Here is a 27606-nt window from a genome sequence, read left to right on the forward strand (position 1 = left end):
GCGTGTGGAAGGTGCAGTACTGCATGTGACCGGGTGGCAGAGCGTGTCCCTTCAGTCTCATCTGTGTGGGCAATCGCGTGCACGCGCACTCCTCTGGCATAGGCGACAGTCGCTCGCTCGCCACAGAAAACAAAGCTATCCGTGCGCTTCCATTACGAACCCATCATCACACACAGCTCTCTCTCTGCATGCACACCCAAGATGGGTTTGCAGCTCATCTGAGGGCCTTTGAAAGCGGGGCCTGTTGCGAGGACAGCCAGCCAGCTGAAGTCAGCCAAACGTTTCGGTTTTCCCCCGGACTGCTTTTGTTTCTTTGCCGCGACTAGCAGCACAGCCACAATCATTGTCATTTCTGCTGCGAGCTGCCGAAGGAAAACACATCGCCATGTTGTTAACGGAGGGGGCTCAGTGAAGAAGGCGAGATCGTGAGCTTGTGGAGGAGATAATCTCGTCGTTTGAGCCGAACCCGAGTCCTCAGCTGCTGCCTGACTGACTGACTGACGGACATGGCGGAGCAGAGCTACTCCTGGTGAGTGCCTGCAAATATTACCATTCAGACACAAAACACTGATATTCAGTGCGCTTTAACTCTCGTATTTCCAGTGTCAGCGTCTAAAAGGTGTGCTTTTACCTCAGTTTCGATGTTAACACGGCAGCATTGCGCTCAGGTGATAGGTTTGAGGCGTATTTTGGGTCTAATGTAACGTTAGCCCATTAGCTCTCTTATATACGGTTTGGCGTTTTAATCTCAACCGCCACCAAGCCAGCCACTAAATTAATTCGTTTTACCTCACAAATGATTTATTTACCAATTCTTCTGCTATTAATAACGCATATTTCCCGTCGTGTGCGTGTGTTTATGTGGTTGCTTCTGTGGTGACACAAAGGGAAATGCAGTGCGCTAACGTGCTAACACCACCAGTGCAATCTGAAACATGATCATAATGTCATTTGATTTTTATCATTATTTCGTCGTTTGTCGTTAGAAGCTTTGTTGTAGTAGCCGGTAATCGTAGATTGGGTCGTGCTCGCGGTGCTTTAGCTCATTAGCTGCTCTAATCCAGTCTTTTAAGGAAGAGAGCAGTGTATATGCAAGACACGGGCTGTGTTTTATAAGCCCAGGGAAGCTGACTACACAGACAACCGGTTTTGGCGTATTCTAATTCTAAATCAGATGACCTAAAATGCTCTCTAGGTAGACGGCACTCTAGGTTTAGAGATGCAGGGTGTAATGTGTAAACAAGATATTCAACTCTTGTGAAATGAGTCCCACATTTTAACTCTTGGTTGATTTGAATGATAGCATATGCCTCACTCTTTCACCTGTGTCAGGTTTTCAGTTTCACTGAGATCAAGCTGGAGATAAACTGTGAAAATGTGTGAAATGTTTTAGACCACCAAGTTGATGTCTGCCAAGTTTTGGGCCTATATTAAGAAGTTCTCTAAATATATGTGCATTTATCATGATTTGCACAATTTGATTTGTATATCATGTGTAATATTATAAATTACATAATATAAAATGACAAATTTGTGTATATGTAATGTTATATACTGTATAAGTTTTATGTAATGTTAAGTTTTTAGTACACTTTTATATTCTAGTTTATATTATAAGTTAATTGTTATAATCAGATATTACTTAATATAATATTACTATTTAGCACGCATACATTATTAGATTAAATCATGCTATTACAATATTCTGTTGTATAGTACATGTTTTACAATTTTATATATATATATATATATATATACTGTGTTTATATAATTATCTATTTAAAACTTACTTAAAATATATTTGCAATAAAAGTTCGAAAATACTGTTCAGAAGTTAATCATTGTGTTTATAAGATAAAAAGTGGAGTCTGTATATCTGAAACTGATAGGAGATAATCTTTTCATAACTTTCTTCTGAATCTCACTTATCTAGTTATCTGAGCTCAAGTCGATGAAACGGCTTTCCAGGAAGTTTGACTGGTGTGTATGTGTTCATAACCGTCTGCATCTCTAATATCTCGACTGGGCAGTATTGAATGATGTTTACTTTTCTTGAAGAGTCATGGTATTGTTGATCTTAAGTTGTCAGCCATGATTTGCCTGCAGTTGTTCTTGACTAAAGCAGCAGTTGAAGTACACTTGACTTTATCAGTGAACTGTAACACTGATTTATATCTGCTACTAGGGCTGGACCAGATTATTCGAATATTCTTTCGGTGGGTTGGCATTCGATTTTAATTTTGAGTCGCACACATAGCTGGGACATCTCATAGGCGTAATGGTTTTTATACTGTACAAACTGTATATTCTATCATCCTTCACAAACCCTACACCTAACCCTAACCCTCACAGGAAGCTTTGTGCATTTTTACTTTCTCAAAAAAAACTAATTCTGTATGATTTGTAAGCGTTATATATAAAATTTCTAACACCTGGCAAACTGATATTCCTGCCTTTATTACACTGTCTACACAGGATTCAACAGTTGTTGTGTCGTGCCACATCTGTCCAAATTCTGTCTACAAGGTACGCGACAAAGCGACCATTGAAAACCATTTAAAATTGAGTCGGTATGTAATAATTAGAGCGCAGCCGCAGTTTACTGTCGGGAATTTGTCAGCTACGCCACATCCAGACAGCATATAGATTCTGTATTGTATTTTGTAGACTGCATTAGAGAGAAGAATATGTTCAGCCCCCTCCCTCTGAAGCTTTGAATATTCAGTCTTGATTACGTCCAAAGCTACGAAGCTCAAAAAATGACAAGTATTCGGACCAGCCCTACCAGATACTGTAATGCACGCAAATATATGAGACACATGTACACAACAGCTGATATTTATTCAGTGACCTCATGCCACATTCTCATTTTTAGAGTAGATTGAGTAATTTGCATGTAATTGTTGACCTCATGGCCGTATGTGAACAAGTAATTGTCTTGCACTAATCCATTTAAACGAACAATGTCAACTAAGCAAGCTCTTTTGTCATTAATAGGCTATTGTCTACGTCTACTTTAATCAATAGTTTTCAAAATGCTTTAGCTTGGTATGTGTAAAAGGGCACAAAATTTGGTTGATATTTCATATAAATTAAGTCCTTTTAATACTGTATTTTTCTGCGTAATCGAACCATGGGTTTTTCTGCCTAGAATACGTCTGTAATCTGTAGCTTAGCAAATGTTCACAGAACACAAGTGTGACAACATTGCAGTACACCATTGACTACAGTGAGCCATTTTTGCCTCCTAAAAGGTTTGTTTGATATCTACAACATCTCAGGTCTTAAGATGTGCTTACTTGAAAAGAAAGTATGAATTTTGAACTAGTGAGATATGTAATGAGCAGAGCTTTTTATTCATGCACTTTGTCTAGATGTAGAACTGGCTAAATGTTTACGAGGGTTATGGTGATAGTGGGAAACCACAGTGGCTGGTAAATCTATGTTACGTCTCTTATATTAAGACATTAAATATCACAGACTTGGAAATGTGAAAACTCTGCACATGCATGTGTTTTGCTGTGCACATTAGCCCCGTTCCACCGCAGGAACTTTCCCCAGGAACTAGGGACTTCAGCAGTCCGCTGCAGAAACCAGGATCTAAATAAAGTTCAGGGTAAAAATTTGCCCCTCAGAAAGTTTTCAAGTACGCTGCTGTTCGCAGAATTACCGGATTTGTGTCATCGCAGACATCACACCCCCGAGTCGAACTGGTGAAGTCCGAACTACCGAGGATGCAAGTCCTAAATTTTCATACCTGGTATTGAGAAACGCGTGCAGACCTACGTCACCAGACTATTTGCCTAATCTTCACAGTAGCAACAGGTCTGGGGGATAAAAGCTCCTGGCACAAATTGTTCCAGGTAATTTGGGTGGAAAAGCGAGCGCCTATTGATTTTGTCTGACTTGAAGATATAATTATTTCGATTCAAGTGTGCATTTTTGCTTCTATACATCAGCTTTCTTATGTCAATCTGAGATTTTTGACCGGTCTCCCACCATAGGGGTTGGCGGAGTAAATTCACCCACCACAGCACTGCACAAGTACCAGCAATTTTAGAAAGCCAGAGACATAATAACATGTATCCAACATTTATGTAATGCCTTGGTAAGCTAATAGTGGGATGAAATGGGTCACGTTAAAAGTATTGATACTTAAAGCTGGGTATTGAAACACATTTCACAATTAATTGATTAAGTAACAATCTTTGTTTAATTTGATTATTGTATCATGACAGGTAGTATACATCAGATAATGCTGTAAACCATACAGGAAGCCCTGTCATTTCCTGAGTTACTATAATATTAAAGGTTAATTAACAACTGATTTGTATAAAACATTTACATTAAGTTGAGTACTTTATTCAAACAATATTCAAGCTTTAAATATAGAAGAACAGGTTGAATAAAGATATATATATATAACTATCAGAAAATACTTCATATAATGCATATATTTAGATAGTGTTGCTCTCTAGAGTTTTTTTTTTTTTTTAGCTAAATACCAAGCTGTGGTCTTTGAATGGGTTTTCTGTGGAAAGTGCAACCTTAATTTATTATTTTTTTTTTTTTTTTTTTTTTTTATATATATATATATATATATAGCTGTTTTGACGTCTTTCTGTGGTTCACTCATTGAGCAATTATATGAGACATTCAGCAATCTGTCATGACACAGAGATTTAAAAGATTACTTGTTTTGAATTTTCTAACAAAATTGACTGATTTTGAAAGCAGAGAGGCCTCGTTTCATATCTGAAGTACGGGATTGGAACAGAGGCACAATACCAATGTTAGTGGAGTTTTGTACATGCATTGACCGAAAAGGTCATAGACTGAAAGGTTGATTGTTGGGATTTAAGAATCCTTATCAGTTCATCAAAATGAGAATCTATTAAAATCTATATTTTTCAACCCAGCCCTGTTGATAGTCTTTTGCATATCTTTCTCATAGTCTTCTTCAGAAAAACAGCAGTTATTATTATCAGTGCATTAACATTTTCAGTGATTATGCATGTTGTAAGGCGTGTAATTCAGAAGAATGCTGCTAATTTTAGCTCGGGTAACTTGTGTAATGCAACATTGTCGCATTGCATGTGCCACTTGATTTGCTTGAAGTGGATGAAACTGTGGCTTGATTTTAAGGCAACATAAAAAAAGAGCTGAATAAATGCAGCACATGTCTGCTGAACTTAGTTTTAAACTGAGTTTCTTCTTCGGATGGGCAATACGGTTTATATCAATATACTTAAAAATATAATGGAGCACACCGAGAGAGCTGCTGCAGAAAACGCACACAATCCAAGCTTTCCAAAACAAATCTAAACATGAGATGTGCTTTAAACTAACTTCTGAGTTTGTGGCTTGCCCATCTGTCAGATGCATGAGATGTTTAGTGCATTTAAGACATGTTTTCCTCCGTGCATGACATTTTAAGATTTAATATTCTCAGAAAATTTTAGAAAGTTGTGTGAGTATTTTTATTTTGCCTTGCGACTAGTAAAGCAAGTATCCGTTTAACTTGACAGTTCGCTGAAGGAGCGTCAACATATGCTTGTGTGTCAAATAGACAGTGCAACAATTCTGACTTAGAGATATATTTTGCATCCAAAAGTGGAAGCACATTAAAATCTCTTCCCCTATTTTACAACACCAGAGACTGCAGTAAAAACAGTGCGCTGTAGCCACTTTTATGAAGACCGAGGCTAGTCAGGAATTCACTCAAATTAAATAAAAAACCACAGAATGAAATGTTTAGTTTTTTCATCTCTTCTGTATCAAAAACATACCAAACTGTGACTTCAAAACAAAGTACGCACTGAACTGTTGTTTTTTTCTGTGCAATTACTTTCTTAAAGGGATAGTTCACTCAAAAATGAAAATTCTGTCATCATTTACTCACCCTCATGTCATCCAAACCTTGTATGAGTAGCTTTCTTATGTTGAACATAAAATAAGATATTTTGAAGATTGTTGGTAATCAAACATTTGGTGGTTCCCATTGACTTCCATAGTATTTCTTTTAGGGCTGGATCAGAATATTTGGTTATTAGAGAGAAGAATGTTGATTACTACTGAAGCTTTGAAGCTCAAAAGATGGGATTTGGACAAGCCCTAATTTCTTTTCCCACTGTGAACGATCACGATTCAATTCTCATTCACAAGGTTGAGATTTTATTCGATTCCCGATTTGATTCAATTCAATATCGACAGTTTTGCATATATATCAGGTACGCATGCAAAATTTTCTCAAGAAAATGAAAATCTCAAAAGATCTGGACTGTACTTTTGAACAAGATACTTGGGAACTCACCTGTGAAAGTGCTTTAAGGTTTTCATTTAATAGTAGACAGATTAATGCAGTTCAATATTATACATGGAGTATATTATACACCTGAAAGATTACACCAGATCAGTGATTCATAATCATAATATTGCCCTAGATGTAAAACAGGTACATTATTTCATATGTTTTGGAATTGTTCTGAACTTAAAATTTATTGGAGAAAATTAATACAAACTATTGACAAAATTACTAATGTCAAGCTTCCATATGACCCGAGATTTATCTTATTGGGCGATGAATCAATTCTTCAACCTGATCAAAGGAAGATTTTACGTTTAGTTAAGATGGCTCTGATAGCAGCAAAGAAATGTATAGCTATACAATGGAAATCATAAGAACCACCAAGGCCTATTGTATGGCCTGGAGAACTTTCGTCCTATGTGCCTGTTGAAAAAGTAATGTTTAATCTGAAAAAAAGTCATCAATGTTTGTGACAGTTATTGCATACGTATATAATTTGGATGTTACATTGACTGAATGTGATGTGATAATGTAACCTTTGTAGACTTGAATTTCTTTATTATCAGAATTATGTATTTTATTTATTTGACAGTCATAAAAAAAATCAATTAAACATCGAAGTACAGTAAAAGTTATAATGAATATATTATATGGTGCGATTGATTACATGAGACAGGATACATATTGTAAAGTTGTACTCTTTCTTTTAACTTGCCTCTGATGTTTAATCATGTTTATTTTGTGCTGAACAGGTATTAATCTGAAGGAGATAATTAATTCACGTGTGCTAGTGCTAGCGCTGCTGCTTCTGTTGAACTGAGATGCTACAGCAGCGATCTGTCACTCCACATTAAACGGCGCCAAAATGGCATGAATTATTTGAATGACAAATAATGACAGCGAATGACAAAATAAGTCCGCATAACAGAACATAAACCTGACAATAAAATTGACAAGACAAGAGACTTTTCCTGTTGATATTTCACTTGCACATTCTGGACAGGCTTTCATTGTGATGCTGAAAGGTGGCAGCCAGAGACTGTCTTTGAGTAAGCCTTTAAACCGTTCATTCAGCTACACATTCAAAAATACAGATTCATTCAAAGAGAGATGTAATGAAACACTGTTAAAATCATTTAATCTTTGAGAGCTACTTTAAAAGGCTCAGCTGACCAGCAGATGGTCAATGCTTAAACAGAGATTTCACTTTCCTTGGACATGACAAATTATTTTAACAAATATACATTACTATGTTATTGTTACTAACTTATTTCATATTTAGTACACATGCACAAAGTGTAAATCGAACAGGTCTTAACCTTACAAAAAAGAAAACCCGCAAATATTGCGGTTGCTGTGTTCTTCTGCGGTTATGCTCATCAATAGTGCGGTATTGCGATGTTGCTGTTATCGCAACTGTCCTATTTGACATTGCTAATATTTTCATGTTCTGGCTCCATTCTGGTATAAAACACCCACACCATCCGAATCATTCCCCAATGGATAAAATCTTGACGTTTTAACCGTGATATATATCTTTTTTTTCACTCAAATAGATTATGGAAGTGAAATTGTTTGCGAATGCATGTTGACTTCAAGTGGAAATGAAGCACTGGGAATCTGTTTGTTTTGGCCTAAGGTAGACGGCATGTGTTCAGTATAAACATCATTGTAATCTGTTCAGTAATATGACAGTAGCCTTGTATTAAATTGTGAAAGTTCAGACAGAAGCACTGTTGAACTTTCTATGAATGTTTTTTATAACAAACGTCATAAGATGACTAACTAGTGATAGACTAAAGATGAAATACATGGACTGACAGCTGAGCGGTTAAAGCCTCAAGCAAAGCACTTAACCCTAGATTACTCTAGGGTGACTGCAGTTGCAGTTCGTATACTGTAAACCACGTACAAAAAGCCACTGAAAAGTGACAAGTAATGAATGTGGAGCTTAGACGATTTAAAAAAAGCAATATACATTTTATGGTTTAAGAAAATTGTGATATATCTCAAAAACACCTGTCATTTCAGGTCTTACTAATCTGTATCTTATTAAGCTGTCTATTTCTATTGCTGTTATATGGAATTGTTTACTGTGATGTCAGGTTTTATGCACTTATTGCCGCAAACAGCCATGTTATAAATGGTCATATTGCATTGCATTTGGCCCACACTCAGCTGTTGTCCCTTTAAATAGGATTTTGGTATTCAGGAAGTACCATACCACTGAATTGCATTTAAGAGCAAGCAAAAGCCTATATGTAGTGCTGAATGCAGTGCCCAGTACAGGATCTCGTTGTGTAATATGCCAGAGCGGTTTTTACCACCACACTTCTGTCATGGCCTAGTGGATTATTGGTCCTACTGGCGGTTTTGTTGACAGTTTTGTCAGCCTGAATGACACCATTTTCATGAATTTGCTAAAAGTGCCTCAAGCGAAACTTTGCTTTGACAGGTGTGCTTGGCTTTAGCGCTTTTCGTAACCAAACTAATACATAGTGTATTCAAATCAGTGTAAATCTTAAGGTATTGATGATCAGATGTGGCTGTGGAAGATAAATGAGGTAGTGAGCTGTAGAGAGGGAAGTGCCTGCTCTTGAAAGCTGTTGCATGATGCCACTTCTGCCAATCTACAGCCAATAGGCTGTGAAGTTACTCAGACATATGTGCTAACTGAGCAGTCTTACTCGGAGGCGAATGAATTGGACCCTGATGATTGAATATGCAGGAAATGGGCTAGCTTTTAGAAGAAATGTGCTAGACTTTAATTGTAGTGGAAGATGCCTTTGTCTCAATTTGTAGTAATATTTTTTCAAGTACACTGAATTCAAAGTAGTGTTCTACTTTGTAAAGTATAGTCAAGTACTGCATATAATATTTCAGGAAAGGATATTTGATTACGACAGTGATTTTCTTTTTCTCTCTCTGTGTATTCCACTTATCAGCATGTATATCAAACTGTTCATAATAATAATAAAATTAAATCTCTAGCGTATTGGTTGTATTGTACTTTGCGATCTCACTTAATTTATAACATTTGTCCCTTTTGCATTTTCGGCCTGTAGTAGGCCTAACTATATAATTTAAGTCAGCTTTTGCAAAAATGCATCAGTAAGGCAGCATTCTGCCTCCCAGCACCCCCTTGTGTATTTACAGGGACTTTCTGTAGCAACTATCAGCTGTTAGATTATGTGGACAGAACAGCGAAGGCAGTGTCCTGAAATGTCTGACAGGAGTCAAACTCTGAATGTCTGTCATTGACATGATTGTCCAAAGATTGTGCATTTTGTATTTTTTTTTTTTTTTTTTTTTTGTCTGTTTGTATGTCCCCTTGAAGGTCTCACCACACTTAAGATGTAGAATAAAAGCATGCTGCAGAAGGAAATCTGAGTGGCGTGATGTAGTTTCTAAGTTGTTAGGGTGTTTCTGGGTGGTGGCTTACTAGCCTAAGTCAAAAGAGTCACCCCAAGTCTCTATAATATTCTGGTCAGGCCCTTTCTTTCCTTAGCAAACACCACTAATTATGTGAATAGTCTATTTAACCTCTGGAATTCAAGATAATAAAGTCATTTTTAATGGAAATTGCTAGATAACCACATGCATGTTTTACATGTGCGGTTCTGTTTCCCAGTGAGCACTTCCTGGTGGTCAGAGCTGGGTTGAGCAGTTTTATAGGGTTTTAGGGGCCAGACGGCCCTCTGAGGGCCTTCACATGTTCCTCATGCCTGTCTTTGAGCCTTGTCCACAAATACCCCTCATCATCTTCACCTCCATTTTCATCCCCTTCTACAGTTTGAATATATGCAGAGAGAATGTATCTCTGTACTGCGACTGTATTGTCACATTTTGCACCTTTTTTCTTGTTGGTGTGATTTTATTATAGAGTTTGCACTGTTGACACAACCATTTGACTAACTGTTAACTGCTGGTCATATCTGTTGCATATGAGAAACATTAAAAGGCAAACAGGTCGAATGTGGAATGAAAAGTCTTAGACGTTTGAACTGCACCATATGGACCATCAGCTCAGGCTAGAAAACAGTGCAAGCTCAGAGCAAATGCATTTACTCACTGACCGGTCTCACCAGTATTAAACAGCACTGTCAGATCCAGTTAAAAGCATTCGGGTTCACTGCAGACTTCTCCACAAACCGGTGACTAGTTTAAAGCCAGATGAATCATCACTGACATTCTCAAAAAACTCTGTCACAATAATCCAGAAGGCTTTTCAATTCACAAAACACTAGACTATAACACTAGACCATAGCCATGGAATTGTGGCAGAAATGTGGGGATATTCATATCTAATTTTATAAAAAATAAATAAGGTTGACTTAAGAGTAATGGAATGTACGTAGTTTTTGTTATTAAGCTGTTGTGGGTTTTGTGCATTTGTATTAATGGGTCAAAGATGAAAAAGGTTTCAAGCATCAAAACAGTAAAAGTTGAATACAGATTAATTTTTTTTAACTATACATAAGAATGTGTCCTGTTTAATTAGCAAAAAACAATGACATAATCATACAATTATTTCATGATTTAGAAAAGACACCCACTAAAAAGCATACAGTCTAACACTATTTCTTTAACCAAAAAAAATCTTTTCCGGCATATTTAGAACTTGAATCATTAGATGGCATTAAAAGGATCACAGTGAAGACCCAACTACTAATTTGTTGTTTTACTAAACAGCAACAGGAATGCAACGTTCCCAAAAACATATATATGCACAGGGGATGGCTGCCATAATAAAATAATTTATGATTTAGGCAATTCGAAAATCTCCAAGATTATATTAAATAATGATTCAATCCATTTCGAACAACTGTTCAAAAAGAAAACACGCTCCGACCGCACTGAAGTCACAGGGACACTCAGGTACAGCTGCGCAAGGTGGGGGTATTACTGCCAATTTTCCACCACATAAGCCGGTCGCTGTCAGCTTGCTATGGTCCTTTTCATAACTCAGAATTTCCTGTAACTAGATGCGCGAATAAGGCGAATACGCGTCTACCTCGCCGCGAGACCTCCAGACACAAGTACACGCAACTTTACATTGACTTAACATTGAAATAATTCGCGCCAGATGCTGTATTCGCGTTTGGTGTGAACGCAGCATAAGAGATCGCTTTCAACGTCACTATAGGCACGTAAATTGCTGGTATTTTCTGTCTAGCTTTCGCAAGGCATACTGCACTTTAGGAATTCTTTATTTTCTTTTCTGCTTATTTGTGAGTTTTGTTACATCTATATTTTTTAATTGTTTAATTATTTAAAAATGAATAATGTACACATTTGGTTAAAATCGATTCCCTATTTTCATTTTTCTAAACTTTTTTTGGTTGGTCCGATCGATTGTGCAATGGATTTTCGAACTAAAAGTGACAGCCCAAATATATATATATATATATGTATGTATGTATGTGTATATATTAGGGGTGTAACGGTTCACAAAATTCACGGTTCGGTTCGATACGATACACTGATGTCACGGTTCGGTTCGGTTCGATACGTTTTAGATACAGCAAAATGTAAAAACATCTCAACTTTTCAGAATGCCGCAAGCGCACCACGGGTCATGTGACAAGAACCAACCAATCAGCTTCATCCTTTCCCGTAACACCGTTGAGAGCTCAGCCAAGATGAAGGATCAGCTGATCATAGTTGTATATGGATTGCAATTTTGAAATAAATTTAGTAGCAGAGCTACTGCAAGCGATTTTTAGAGCTGCAAATCCATTTATCCTTCGCTGAAATTTCCGCGTCTCATGGAGAGAGCACGTCATTGTTGCTTAGCAAAGACAGACGCCTCATGAGCGCTTCTGCCCGAGCGCTTTGGAAAGGAGGAGAAAGACGCGCTTAGCGTTTTCCATGCGTTTTTAGGCACGATATGTGAACGGCCCCTAAGGCGCTCGCTCACTCAGCACGCGCTGAAGGCTCGTTGCAAAATGTCGAATGCATTTAACAGACCAGAAATATAAGATCCTAAAATAACCAACAGGTCTGGTGTTTGGGTTGGATTCCCTGTAAGCTATAGTGTCTAAATGCTGCAGGGATAGTTTGCTGCGTGCATGTTTCTCCTTTTTTTTCGTCTTTTCCCAGATAGTACTGACGCATATATCCCAGATATTCCCGCTGGTGTTTTTTTTTTTTTTTTGTATTCCCGCTGGTGTACCCTGTCATGTTGCAGATGCGACATACCGTTGTTTTTTTATCCACCACTCTCTTGCCATCACCATTATAGCTTAAAGGGAATCCAAAGTGCACCCAAACACCAGACCTGTTGGTTATTGGAGGATCTTCTCATTTCTAGTCTGTTAAACGCATTGGCTATTTTGCAACGAGCCTTCAGCGCGTACTGAGTGAGCGAGCGCCTGCTGAGTAGCCTAACATAAACATATAAGATGGTGTTTTTTTCTTCTTCGGGAGTGTCAGGGGCGTTGCCTGTTACGTTGTTTGGGTTATTGGGCTACCTTGTTGAACGCATATCATTATATTTCTCTCTCTTTTTTTTTTTTTTTTTCAAATATAATTAAATACTCCAACGAACCGTTCGGTATACATAATGCGTACCGCGTACCGAACCGAAAGCGTCGTACCGAACGGTTCAATACGAATACGCGTATCGTTACACCCCTAGTATATATATATATATATATATATATATATATATATATATATATATATATATATATATATATATATATATATATATATATATATATATATATATATATATGTGTGTGTATATATAGCGAGATAGAGCTGCAGCGTTGTGAACGCACTCACAACAGACCCGGAAGAAAAGACAATGCTGAAAAAAAAGTCATATTTTTTTTTGTTATTTTTGGACCAAAATGTATTTTTGATGCTTCAATAAATTCTAATTGACCCTCTGATGTCACATGGACTACTTTGATGATGTTTTTCTTACCTTCCTGGACATGGACAGTATACCGTACACACAGCTTCAATGGAGGGACTGAGAGCTCTCGGACTAAATCTAAAATATCTTAAACTGTGTTCCATCTTACGGGTTTGGAATGACATGAGGGTGAGTCATTAATGACATAATTTTCATTTTTGGGTGAACTAACCCTTTAAGACTTTTTATCTTTCTGTAAAATAGGACAAAGTAGTAATGAAAATAAATCTTCATGACGTAGTAATGAAAATAAATATATATCTGGAATGGATTCTACTGTCAAATGTGTAATTCCAAGAGACAAAACGTAATATTATCAATGTTACATGTACAAATATTAATATTATTTTTATTATTAATAAATGTCTTTTTCAGTGTTACCAAATAAGGTACTAGAGGTCTGTAGAGCTTGCTCTCAAATGTTGGTCTGGAGCCCTGTATAGGTCCGTCCTGTGTTTCAGGATCATTACGTTCAGAGCCGAGGTTAGGCTTCTATGTGACTGCTAATGAGTTTTTCTTCAAGCCATTTGTTGTCCGTAGTAAAGAGTGTTGTTTGAGGATAAGGTCAGCACTCCGTCCTACTTTTTCTCGCTCTCGTTTTCCTTATTCATACATACTTTCATGAATGCAAACAATCAAGTCCGCTTTTGTTCGCAGCCACACATTATTTTTCCAGCAAACAAACTGTCGCCCGCTCACTATAATCATATTTTAAGAGTCACCTCCGCACATACAGCCAGACCTCTTTCTCTACAAGCTTTTTATTTACAAAAGGCAAACGCAGGTCTCAAAAGACGCTCGGCGGAGCTCGGGGAGGGTGAGAATGGTGTAACTCGAGACGTTTCTCATACACTGCTCTCTAACACCTGGACCAGACTGAGCTTTGATTCATGTTCCACCTGCACACTTGCATCAATAAGTTACAGCTTGGGCGTGAATAGTTTGAACCAGGAAGGGTTGCACAGGGTGACTATCTTTGTATCTGTTGTATGACATATCCGACCTCGCATCTTTCATTGTGCTGTTTTGTTGTGGCATACAATAAGAAACTTCCTTTTGTCTTTTCAGGGCGTACTCCCTTGTTGACTCCAGCCAGGTGTCCACCTTCCTCATCTCCATCCTCCTCATCGTCTATGGCAGCTTCAGGTAAGCTCTCATCTCTTCCACTGCAGACCTAAAACCAGCGCTGGGTTGTCACAAAATAGTGTTGTCAAAAACCCGGTACTTCAGTACCAAGTCGGTACTAAAAAAAATGTAAATTTGACTGTACCAGGTTTCTTTAAGTACCGGTAGTACCGAGGTCCCGTTCAAATCCGGTTCTTGACGCATACAGCGCTATGATTTCCGCGAAGCAGAAAACGAGGACGGAATCTCAAAATCCAGTCATGAAAATGTTCATTTAGTTAATTTAGAATTATTCCTATTTATCGAACAAGAAGAAGATATGCCGGATTTTGAGCTAATGCGCAAATGGCAATTTCATTGGCTGGCGTTCATCTATTACCGTCCCTGTTTTGATTTCATCAAATCAGTTTGACCGAATGCATACAACGTGATTAATATTCATGAACCCAGTAGAATCAATCTATAGTGCATTGTATATTGTTAGTATGGTAGTAGAATTAGTAGCAGTATTATCTTTAAATAATAATTCATATGATCTATTACTATTTTTTTTTTTTTTTTTTACAATATCTTAAGCATCACCACCAGTCTTAAGTTCAGTTAAAATGACAAATATGCATTCATTAAAAGTTCATTTTTACATAAAGGCATTGTGCTACTAAATATTACTTTAGTTAAATGTATGTGATACTGCTGCTACTGTTGAAAAAATTAATAAAACTTTTATTTTTTTAAAGAAATAAATCACAAAATATTTCTTCCATGTTTTAATTTTAATAGCAAATCCCCTTTATTTACCAAAAATCAAATGTTTAAATTTCATAAATTAAAAGGCAAATTAAATTTGGGTGAAACTTGTTTAATGTTTTTCATAATTATATAACTTGTAGAAAAACTTTAAACACAATTGTAAATTAGTATAAAGAATGGCATTGGTTTTATTTTAGTGCTAAAAAGTTTTTTAATTCTAATAAAAAAAAAATAATTAGCATATTTTTGTTTTGCTTGGGTACCGAAATTGGTACCGAGAACCGTGGATTTTCACTGGTATCGGTACCGAATACTGAAATTTTGGTACCGTGACAACACTATCACAAAATCTTGTTTTTGTAGATCATGTGAGTGTTGTACATGTACAAACATAGTCATGTGGTATTCTCTTATTGTGCTGAGCATTGTTGAATTGAATGTCATAAAATATGTTGCTAAATATCTAGAGTTTTTTAGCTGGTGGCTGCTGTCGCTTGTTAAAATGTTAAGAATGCCTTCTAATTATAAACTAATCGGTAACGTTTGGTTTCCAAATTGATCTAGTCAAGCTACCATTACTGTCAACTCTGCATAACTAAGAGATCAGAAATATGCTAATATTTGTTTTGCAGCCTGCACTGCAAACTGTGCCAACACAAACCTGTTTCATATTTGAAACAATATTACGCATTCGAACTAGGAAGTTGAGATTTATATTGTTCAGGAAAAAAAAGTAGGTAAATAATAGGGCCGGGACTCGATTTAAAAAATTAATCTAATTAATTGGAGGCTTTGTAATTAATTAATCGAAATTAATCTCATTTTAATCGCATATAAATATTTGACCTGAGAACAGTGAGAAGTATATTTTTTTTTTCACATGGATTTATAGTGTACCATTGAATAAAGACTGAATACATAAGCTTAAGCAACAAAATATTGTTTATTTTTGTTCAACTAAGTCTAGCAGACCAGTGCAATTTTTGCTATGAACTGTAGCAATAGAATATTTAGAAACAATTTAGAAATAGTACATTTCAGAAATTCAGGTAGCTTATAGGTGCTGGAACCTTCTGTGAAGTGTTTTTTAAGTAAAACACAATACTGTCAAGTACATTCAGAACATTGGAAACACTGACTATTAGAAAACATCTCTCTGTTGCTTCAGAGGCCATAACATACTAAGTCCAACTCTCAATAACCTTGGCAAAAACAATAAAGAGCTCAACATAAACTGTTGCACCAACAAAATAATACATAGTTCAACATAAAGTGTAAAGTCCACGCTAGCTGCTATATGTTTTGCGATGAGGTGATACTTGAGGCTCGATGTGCTGCAGTGATATGCGAAGCGAACGCTAGTTGGTGCTCCAGTATAATCGGTCCCGCCAAAACTCATCCAGTGAGAAACGTTCCGCGGTGCAAAAATAAGTTATTAAAAATGCGGGAATTTTTTTTTCTGTAATTAATTAATCTTAGTTAACTCGTTATTTTTTGTGTAATTAATTAATCTCAATTAACGCATTAAAGTCCCGGCCCTAGTAAATAATTAAAAGGTGTTTGGTTTGTTCTGACCATAAATAGCCGTTTAAAACCACGATTGATGGTCTGATTTCAACAGCTTTCACTTAGGAGCAAACATCTGCCTTTAAACATTTGATTTATTGACTTACTCTTTAAAAACAAAAAAATTTAAAGTTACTTAAAAAGAGATACAAATTAAAATTCAATATATAGTGGATAAAAATAATAGGTACTGGCTTAGGTCGGCAAAAAAGCATCTGGGTCTTGTACAAATATCTATTAGAATGAATTAGTTGGCATTTTCCAGATGATATAGGCCTGTATTCATTTGTTGTGACAGAAAATTCATCTTTGAGGTGTAGAAGTGTAATTTACAGCGTCATACATTTTGTGCATTTTGTAGTCAATCGTTTAACTAATGAAACATATGTCTTTCCAAATTTGAAGTGGCCAAATTCTAATACTCATGGAGTTTGAAAGTTAGATGTGCCTAAAACAGTACAATCTATATTATATAGACTGGCCATCCCAATCTTTCATTTGCTTTAAATTATATATGCTGTCTGTGACTTGTCAAAACCAATCATATCAAGCGTAAGACTCCTGCATCGTAGTTCTTCCTGCTGTTGGGGGCAGAGAAGTTGAGGTTTGTGGGTAAACTGTGTCTGTCCACACAGGTCATTAAACATGGACTGTGAGAACCAGGAGAAGGACAAAGATGGAAACCCCACCAACACTGGCTCCTTCAACAATGCTAACTCTAACAACAGTGAGTCCTCCACTAACCTCTTCATTAATCACACTAGAAACAGATGAAGATGTGTGTTAGTGTGCTCTTCTGAACAGAAGCTGAATCATCTCATGCATTTGCACAGGTATTCAGACTATAGACTCCACACAGGCGCTGTTTTTGCCCATCGGAGCCTCCGTGTCTCTGCTCGTCATGTTTTTCTTCTTCGACTCTGTTCAGGTGGTGTTCACCATATGCACTGCAGGTACGTGCCGCACACAAACACAGCAGTGACCTTGCACCGCTCCTTTCTCACACACTGACCTAGTTCATACGCCGCAGCCTGTCACTGCACTGTGATCTGCTCGAGTAATATTTACGTAATTCTTTGTGTTTGTTTTGTTCTGTTTTCGCAGTTCTAGCTACCATCGCATTTGCATTTCTCCTGCTGCCGATGTGCCAGTATCTGACCAGGCCCTGCTCCCCACAGACCAAGTATGAAATGCTAACAGACTCGTCAGGGTGGTTTCTGGTTAACTGCAGCTACCTCAGTTCATATGTCAACAGTGTCTCATTGGGATTCAAATTATTCAGATCAAAATCTTATGACATTCACTTAGGAAACCTTAATTGTGTCCCTCAGTAGCATGTGTATATGAAGTCTTATGATGAAAAGCTGCTGCCAACATTTTAGTATTAAATGGAATAAACAATTAAAATAATAATAGAAATTATTTAATTACATTTTGAAATAATAATTTAAAATGATAAAATAATTACATGTTAATATAAATATAAAATTATATTATTATGTTTGTCATTAATATATTATAAAAATAGATATTAATATAAAGCATTTAATGATGACTATGATTAAATCTTATATTTTATTTGTTTGTCTTTTTGCAAAAAATATTAAGTAACTTTTTTTCATTATTTTCTTTTATTTTTATTATATGGATACATTTCCCATTTCCAACTTATGACAGGTGTACTTTTTTATTAATTTTTTTTTTAATAATAAAATGAATATTTCAAAATAATATAATACTGCATATTTACAAATATCAATATTGTGATCCTTTTCCAGTAACAAATGTCAAAGTATGGATTTTTCTTGAACACTTTTTTTCATTTGTTAGGTTGGTCAGAAGTGGACACAGTCACAATTTTTTGTTTTTTAGTTTGAATTGTGACCTAGAAATAGCAAAATTCTGAAATATTTTAAACCTTAATTTACATCCAAATTTTAGATCATAAACTTTATATTTCCAGGTGTGAATTAAAAAAGTGGTTTCAGACATATGGACCCCAGTTTATATAAAAATCTATTTGCATAGCTTTTTTTGGCTCAACCCAGGTTATTAACACTTAAAAGAGATTTGTTGGCTGATGCTCAGAATCCTCAAAAATTGGCTTTTAAAGTAATCTTTTTGACACAGACAATGGACCTGTTTGTTGGCAGGGATTTTCCTCGTGGCTTCACTCAATCTCACAGTGTAATCTTGAATCGGTTCAGTTTGCTTTGGAACAATCCTCTTGTGTATTAATGGACCGCAGTGTTAAAGATCAGATGCTGGGGTGTGAAAAAGAGAGCTTGATGTCTCAGCCGAGTGACGTGTGTTTGCTAGTGTATTCAGCATGTGAGCCAGCGTGTCTCTTGTCTCCAGGATCTCATTCGGCTGCTGTGGTCGCTTCACGTTGGCGGAGCTGCTGTCGTTTTCTCTCTCGGTCATGCTGGTTCTCATCTGGGTGCTGACGGGCCACTGGCTGCTCATGGACGGTGCGTCAGCATGCTGTTACTCTGTGTTTGTGTGTAGGAAGAGAATATAAACACATCCTGTGCTTTACCTCATGGTGCGGTGGTATTTTTCTCTGAATCGTGTGTTTTTATCTCCTGCAGCTCTTGCCATGGGGCTCTGTGTGGCCATGATTGCATTTGTGCGACTGCCTAGTCTCAAGGTGTCGTGCCTGCTGCTGTCAGGCCTCCTCATCTATGATGTGTTCTGGGTAAGCAATGAATGCAGCAAGTCACACTGGTTCCTAAGGATAGGCATCAAGTCTTCATGTCACACCAAGTGTGAATTATTTGGCACAGTAACCTATTATACACAACCAGTACTAAGGTTTAGACATGTTGTATGGCCTAAAAGACCACTTATCTAAAGGTTTTTGCTTAAAGTTGGCATGACGCATCTATTTACATTCTAAATGCATGCCGTAATTTCTATTTAAAATGTCATAACTCAGTCTACCAGTAAAAAGCCATACATATGTACATAATTTAGTTTGGCCTTTTTTTTTTTTTTTTATAGGTTTTTCTAATAATCAAATGCAAGTTGTTGTTTTTTCAGTTAACTTTTTTTTTACTCTTGGTGTATGCCAAAAGTGTTAAATTCGTTAACGAAAACTATTATAAAAAATGTTCGTTGACAAGCTTTTTTTTCTTTTCCCATGACTAAAAACAAGATGACAATAAAGTCAATAGATGACTATAACTGTGACTGTATCAACATGAAATATAAAGACAACACTAAAATGTATTTAAAAAAAAAAAACTATACCAAAATCTCTGTTTGTTTTCGATCGAATAGGAAAAATATTTAGACTGCTGAACATGCCTCTACTACACAAGCTTTCGTGTTTGCGGTTGCCAGATATCAGAGTTCAAATCCCCAAATCAGAGCTGTTCTGTTAAAAGTATACATTTTCTGGTAGTTGTTGATTAAATGCACTTACTCAACTGCTATTGTTTTAATAGAGAAACATTATTTCAATTTTGAATTATTGGAATTACTATAAGAAATTAACTATTAGGATAACTGTTATAATGATTTTTGGTTGTTTTTACCAGTTTTAATAATTTAGACTGTGAGATCGCATGTCTAAGTTTTTGATGTTAATTTATTAATGTATTCTTGTAAATAGCCTCTAATAAATCAGAGCAATAGATGAGGTCAAGTAAACATCTGTGAATGTGCAATACCTGGAATGTAAAAATAAATCTCTCAAATAACAATAATTGCAATTATAATTGAGCAAAAATAATTTCTCAGTTTAACCATAAAACTAGACAAAAATGCTCAGACATTAGGTTGACTAAAATTGACCAAACAAAACAGGACAAGATTAACTAAATATGATAACTAAAAAGTAAATTTGACACAGGACTAAGACTAATTCAAAATACTAAATAAAAAATGGGTGACAAAATGAACACTCATTATACAGAAGGGCACTAATTCACTACTACCATCACTACTTAAGCTTAATAACAACTTTATGTGCTTGAAATTAGTTTTGTAAACATAATTTGAGCTTACTTATTTATTTTTATTTTTTTATTATTATTCAGTTAAAAAAAGTGTGTGTGTGTATGTATGTTTATATATATATATATATATATATATATATATATATATATATATATATATATATATATATATATATATATATATATATATATATACAGCTGCTATAAAAAAAAAAAATTAGAAATAATTAATGTCTTAATTTAAGCCGTATTGCAATTAATCGTGCAGGCCATACATCATTATAGTCTATATTGCTTTCAGAGCATTGTTTTATAGGAATTCAAAGCTTTGCTTGGTAACAAGTTCTTCCTCGTCTTGACTTGTTCAGAAAACATCCTGCATTTTATTTTCAAAATCTTGCTTTTTTTTGTTGTCTCTCTCACGTGCGAATAATTAAAGCAAGTCATACACATTAATGATTTGTCATCATATACTGTCATGCCACTCCACCCAGCTGGTGCCATAAAACATGTAATTGCAGCTCATGAAATTGTTTCACAAGTATTCAAGTAATCCTAAAAAGTCTGTTTCCTTAATTGCTTGTGAGTAGTCTTTTAACAGATGCTTTATTATGTAGACTAATGCACCTGGAGCAATATGGGGTTAAGTTTGAATTTGAATGCAAACCTGTGACCCTTTGGTTGCTAGTCCACTAGATCACATCAAATAATGTAATTGCAACTCTGAAATGTGTTCCCCATCCCACCCCCATGCTGACTGTCGAGACATTTTCGTCAGTGTCTCAAATGACTCCAAACACGCTTACACAAGCCTGACATCACTCTCTCTCAGCTCGGTCTTAAAACAGCAGGCAAGCTGCTCTGTCCTCTGACTCATCTCTCTCATCTCCTGCAGGTCTTCTTCTCCGCCTACATCTTCAACAGCAACGTGATGGTGAAGGTGGCCACGCAGCCCGCCGACAACCCCCTCGATGTGCTCTCACGCAAGCTGCACCTTGGCCCCGGCATGGGACGGGACGTCCCCCGTCTCTCCCTGCCAGGAAAGCTGGTGTTCCCAAGCTCCAGCGGCAGCCACTTCTCTATGCTGGGCATCGGTGATATCGTCATGCCGGGCCTGCTGCTATGTTTCGTTCTCCGATATGACAACTATAAGAAACAGGCCAACGGAGAAGTGCCCGGTTCTGTCAACATGTCCGGCCGCATGCAGCGGGTTTCCTACTTCCACTGCACCCTCGTTGGTTACTTTGTTGGTGCGTTTCGCAACAGGATCTTCCCAACACACTTTTTGATCTTTTGATCTCTTTCAATTCTTCGTCTGTTTATCGTTATTTAAATCTGTCATTTCATCTATGTAATATTCTGTCAGTCTGTATTAGTGGTCGACTGATATATCGGCTGATATTTTTCAAATATCGGCATCGGATGCCAAGTTTTTCTGCTTGTCCGATGAGTTCGAGGTGCGCCGGACTTTTATTTTGACAACGTTGAGAGCGGCAGTGCCTCAGTGCGCACATCGCTCACACTCTTTTTGTTTGTCGTCATCGTTAACATGTCTGTCTAACACTGATAGAAGTTTGTCTAATAATCAGAACGGTTAAACAAAGAAATGAATGTATACGGAAAGTATTATAACGATTGCTTTAATATTAGGCCTATTAGTTATAGAAAGGCAAGCATTATAATACTTTCTCATTAGCCGTATAATTTATATAAATAATAATAATAAAAAATAATAATAATATCTGCTTTATATCGGCTATCAGCTCCCCTGCTTTTCCAAGATATCGGTATCGGCTGTCAAAAAACAAATTGGTCGACCACTAGTCTGTATATTTTTTCATCTATCCATCTATAGTTTTTTTTAGATCTGTAATTCCATCTATCATCTTTTGATCTGTTGTTCCATCTATCCATCTATTTGTTGTCCTTTCGATATGTCTGTTGTTTCATATATCTGTCTATTGTTTAGTCATATATTTTATAAATCATTTCTGGATCATATATTCATATGTCTGTCATTCTATATTATATAGTAGGCGCTTACACGCTGCATAGTTCTAGCATGGTTATAATAACTAGCCTGCATGATGTAAATAGTTTTACATGGCTTTTTAAAAATGCTGTGTAGCAGGTGTTTCGTATGCGTTTGGCCAATCGGTGTACCCTTACGTCACTGGTATTTCCTCTAGAACAGTTTTAGACTCTTTTCTGAAGTAGGAGCTCAATTATTTCCCCAAACAGAGTTCTTGGAACTAAATGCATTACTGGTCCCTGCAGTGCGAACACTTAAAGATGGGAACTTCAAGTTGTTCTAGGAATTATGAAAAGGTTCCTCCGGTGTGATTATCTGTCTGTCTGTTGATTTGTCTGTTTTTCCATCTAATAGTCTGTCTATCGTCTCTCTTTCCAGCTCAGCTTCTTTCTGTCCATCTATTTATCATTCTGTAGTTCTATCGATCTCTCTTTGTCTCTGTCATTGCTTCAACCCTTTCTGTCCATCATCTTATTGTTCTGTCTGCTGTTCCATCTGTCCTTCGTTCAGTCCTTCCATCGTTCTGTTACATCTATCCATCTAACTGTTGTTCTTTGTGTCTAATGTTTCATATTGATTCAAATGGTTTCAAAACTTCTCATGACAAAAGGCTATAGTTTCATAACTGACTTAGAACCATTTTTTGCTGGTAAAAATACTAGTGGCCTAAGACTTTTGCACAGTATACTAAAAATACTGCTGTCTTCCCATCTCAGGTCTGTTGACTGCAACCGTGGCCTCCCGTATTCACCGCGCGGCCCAGCCTGCCCTCCTGTACCTGGTGCCCTTCACGCTGCTGCCTCTGCTCACCATGGCCTACCTGAAGGTGCGTCCGTTTGCACCAACACCAGAATCCCCATGGGGGGCTAGGGCCTCATTTCTAGGAATCTCATAACGGTGTCAACTTAATTTCATAGAAATTCGCCGTTTCGTCATTGCTCAGAAACAATGCAGAAGACGACATCGATTCGTTGTCAGGTTATTTGAGCAGGGTGTGTGCCGGATCCGTAACGCTGGGCTACATTATTTATGTGCTAGCGCACACACCTGTGTGCGTCTCTGCGGGTACTTCACATTCCTCTTATTGAAGCTTCAATAGTACTCCGGTTTCTTTTCACTGTGGCAGATGTTTTGTTTTGCATGTGTTGTAAGATTCTCATAAGTTCTGAGTGTGCCATCACGATAGCAACTGGCCTCCCTTTTCCATAGAAACCATAAATTATACAACATTTGTGGAAACGTTCATGCCAAGTCAAATGTATGTGATGTTATTTTAATCCGTTTGCACATGCGTTGTGTCTCGAAGCACTTCCTTTCTTTTTTTGACATGGTATGTTGTAGTTCTTGTTAGACGTGAAAACCATCAACAAGATGTGTTTTCAAATCTGTTAAAAATATAACAGGGAAAAGAAAACTAGGATTAGAAAATGAAATTCCAAATCCATTTTCTGAAACTTGAAGCTCCCACTGTTTTTCCATGTAGGTGTGTGGTTTAAATTGTGTTGACCTGTATTCTGGTTGGGATAGCTGTCAGTATTATGAGAGTATAAATGAGGTCTTTTGTTGTTGGTTGAGTTTGGTTGGTTTGATCGTGAGGGGTGTGTCTGGAGGGGTGTGACCTTTATGAATTGAACAGATGTAATCATAGATGACGTAAACACAGCCGCACGTTTTGCTGTTTTCATCAGAACTTCTGCACATTTTAACATGTAACATTGAAACTTTTATGACTGTTAATAACAATCTCAATGGCCGTGTCAACCTAGTAAAGAAGGTGAGGCAAAATTAAGATTTGTGCTTGTTGGGAAATTGAAAGTGTGACTAGGCGTTAACAAGATGAGGATGTAATCATATCCGCACAGATCTACACAGGTCTGTGCTGTTTTATAGAAGAACAATATTCATGCATAAACATATGTTTGCACAAGCCTCCTGTAATTATAACCTCTGTGACGCATGAAAGTGTGCTGAGTGAAATGTCACAGTTCTTTGTAACTTACTGTAATGCAGCTGCAAACCCACTGACATTTACTGTAATAACCTCTGACCATATCTCGTATTTGTGAGCTCTGATATGCGTGTAGCTTAATGCTCTGCTAATGGGTCAAATGTATGTGCAGGAATGATGGACACTGGGACATTGTGTTATCACACGCGTCAGTCGAATCAAATAGTCTGCATAATTAAACCATGCATTTTATTCATCTTATCCAACACATTTCAGACCAGATATAGTAGATAGGAATTTGTTTTTATACACTTATAATAAAATATATTATTAATTGGAATGTTTAATATATTTTTGTCAAAAGAGTAGTTTTATTCTATTTGTACTTTAAATAGATTTATGAAATGAAAATTTATCAAATAATATTTTGTTTTATTCAAATAATTTGTGTGCATTAACTAATACTACTACTACTATTATTATTGCTACTACTATTACTACCACTACTTCTACTAATAATACTACTACTAATAATAATATTATTATTATTATTATTACTATTACTACTACTATTAATAATACTACTACTATTAATATTATCATTACTACTACTACTACTACTACTAATAAAACTACTACTACTTCTACTACTACTTGCAGGTTCCAAGTTACCAACAATGTAATGTTGTAAACTACTATTATTTTTTTTTTGTCATTTATAGTCATTTTTATTACTGCTGTTTATTATCATTACAATTTTCATTTCTTTTTTTACATTTAATAAAAGACTCATTGGCCATCAAGAGAGTAGCTTCTAAATATGTGGCTGTTTATTAACACAGACTCACTCTTGGTGTGAAGCGGTGGTAATTCTGCCCGTGTCTTTCAGGGGGACCTGCGGCGCATGTGGTCCGAGCCCTTCCACGCCAAGTCCAGCAGCCCCCGCTTCCTGGAGGTATGATGCTGCTCCGACCAGCACAAGTTCCCACCATCCCTCCGTTCCCACCCACCGGAGAGAGAGAGCGAGAGGTCGGAAGAGAGGAACTGCACTCGTCTTCTCATCATCCCTCATTCCTGTTGTCATCCTCCAGCCAGTGGATGAGCAGCTGCATCAGACTTCACTGCCAGATGGATTCATGCACTCCTCTCTTCTCCATTCAAACTCTCTTGATCTTTTTTTTTTCCTCTACCTGTTTGCTTTCTCATTTCCATTCCACCTTCGTCACACCATCTTTCTCTCTCTTGCTTCTATCCCATCACATTCTCTACTCTTCCACTGGATTCATTAATCGCTTGACATCTGGACGTGAACCGGAGCCCCTTTGAGCTCCAAGTGTGTTTCCATTTGTACCATCTGGCACCATTATGGATTTACAGACTGAGATCTCTTTCTTATTTCCTGCTCTAAATGAACTGTGGACGAGGAACCTAGATTCTGCCACAGCTTGGGATGACGATGACTCTGTAAGGGACCAGCACACAATAGAGGACAGCATCGTTTTCCCCCTTCCTTCCCTCGTTCTCTCTTCCTCTTTCCCTTATAAAACCCAACCCACATCCCTGCCTCCCTCCCGCCAGATTCCCTCTAACAGCCCCTCCTTCGCAGAAACGTATTTTATTTAGAAAGATTTTATTCTTGGCATATACAGAAATGATGCATTATAAATTGTGAGGGCGCACAGCTCTATGTATATATGTGTACACATGTATTAGGGGTTATCATGTCGAGGTGCAAGTGTGCGTGAGATCATGTGCGTGTGTGAACGAAGATGCATTTAAACAGGAACCCGTTTTCATTTTGTTACTCTTAGATCTCAAAATGTGCATTTTTCGCTCTTAAATTCCTCTGCCTAGGTCACTTTTTTTTTTTTTTTTGCCTCTCATGTAAAGTTCATTACCATGCGCCATTCAGTTTGGCTATTGAAGACAAGAGTGTGTGATTCGTGTTTGTGTTGATGTATGAATGTATGCCTCCACTGGCTCTGGACGGACTGCTGAAGGCGAGCTCTACCGTGCTAATGGAAGGAAACGTTTAAGGATTGTACTAAGGTCTGTTGTTTAAACTGGCCGATTTTTTTCCACTAGTATTTCAAGCATTAATGGTTTCATTTGTAGTCATTCCTTTAGCCCATTTGGCTCCGTAATGATGAACTGGAATTCAGTTTCAAGATTGAGAGCGTGTGTGTGTGTGTGTGTAATGTTGTAGAAAATAATACATTTTGCTGGCTCAGTCCTTTTGAGTTTTTCTTTTTTTTTTTTTTTTACCTGTTGTTACCCGTTTTTTAATCTGTTAGTCGTCTGGCCTTGCATGTCAATTGTACAGCGTGTCGTTCTTCAAAGCTGCGTTTTCCAGGGCAATCACGCTAGTGTGACACTCTGAAACTGAGACGCAGACACGGGGTCGAGGACGAAGAGTCGCACAAGAGAGTTTATGAACCGGAGAGGGGCAATGAGACCGGGCCGCTCTGACCCCTGCGGCCGGCCTGGACCTCGCGCTAACGTTGGCACTGCGTTGCCTGAATATTCAGTATGAACGTTTGCCTGGCAGTGGCACACTGTTAACCTGAGCATCATGGACATTGTTTTACCCACAAACCACAAAAGACATTACATGGAAAATAAAAACAATATAAATGACGATTGCATTGAACGTAAACTCTAATGGTCTTTTTTTTTTAAATGGAAGATTGCATTTTGTTTTATCCCATTTTTTGTATTTTTTTCTCAACTTTCCCCCCTAATGCAGTGGGTTTTCGTTTTGTACTTCGGTCTTTTCCTCTCCTCCGTCGTCCATCCTGTCTGTAGAGGCCGATCAACTTTAACAGCCAAAAGGATTCTGTATAAAAATAAAAAAAAATTGAATAAATAAATTAAAAAAAGTGTAGTTAAATGTGGATCCAAATGAGCTGTACTGAAGACATTTCAGCTCTTATAACCTTCCCTTTCTTCTTAGTCAGGATTCTGCTGTAAATAAACATGACTCTAACTGTA

At 37.0% G+C, this 27606-nt stretch overlaps 1 protein-coding gene across 1 annotated transcript; it reads left to right on the plus strand.

Annotated features, from left to right (window-relative positions):
• Positions 1-59: 59 nt before the first annotated feature.
• On the plus strand, positions 60-27606 carry sppl3 (signal peptide peptidase 3). Its single transcript, XM_052567658.1, has 10 exons — positions 60-529; positions 14301-14378; positions 17309-17400; positions 17507-17626; positions 17778-17856; positions 19032-19144; positions 19265-19371; positions 21531-21885; positions 23384-23493; positions 25505-27606. Exons 1-10 carry the CDS (start codon positions 507-509, stop codon positions 25574-25576), a joined length of 1149 nt encoding a protein of 382 aa, XP_052423618.1. The 5' UTR covers positions 60-506; the 3' UTR covers positions 25577-27606.

Source organism: Carassius gibelio, chromosome B10, assembly GCF_023724105.1.
Source record: "Carassius gibelio isolate Cgi1373 ecotype wild population from Czech Republic chromosome B10, carGib1.2-hapl.c, whole genome shotgun sequence".
In the NCBI taxonomy this organism is placed as follows: domain Eukaryota; kingdom Metazoa; phylum Chordata; class Actinopteri; order Cypriniformes; family Cyprinidae; genus Carassius; species Carassius gibelio.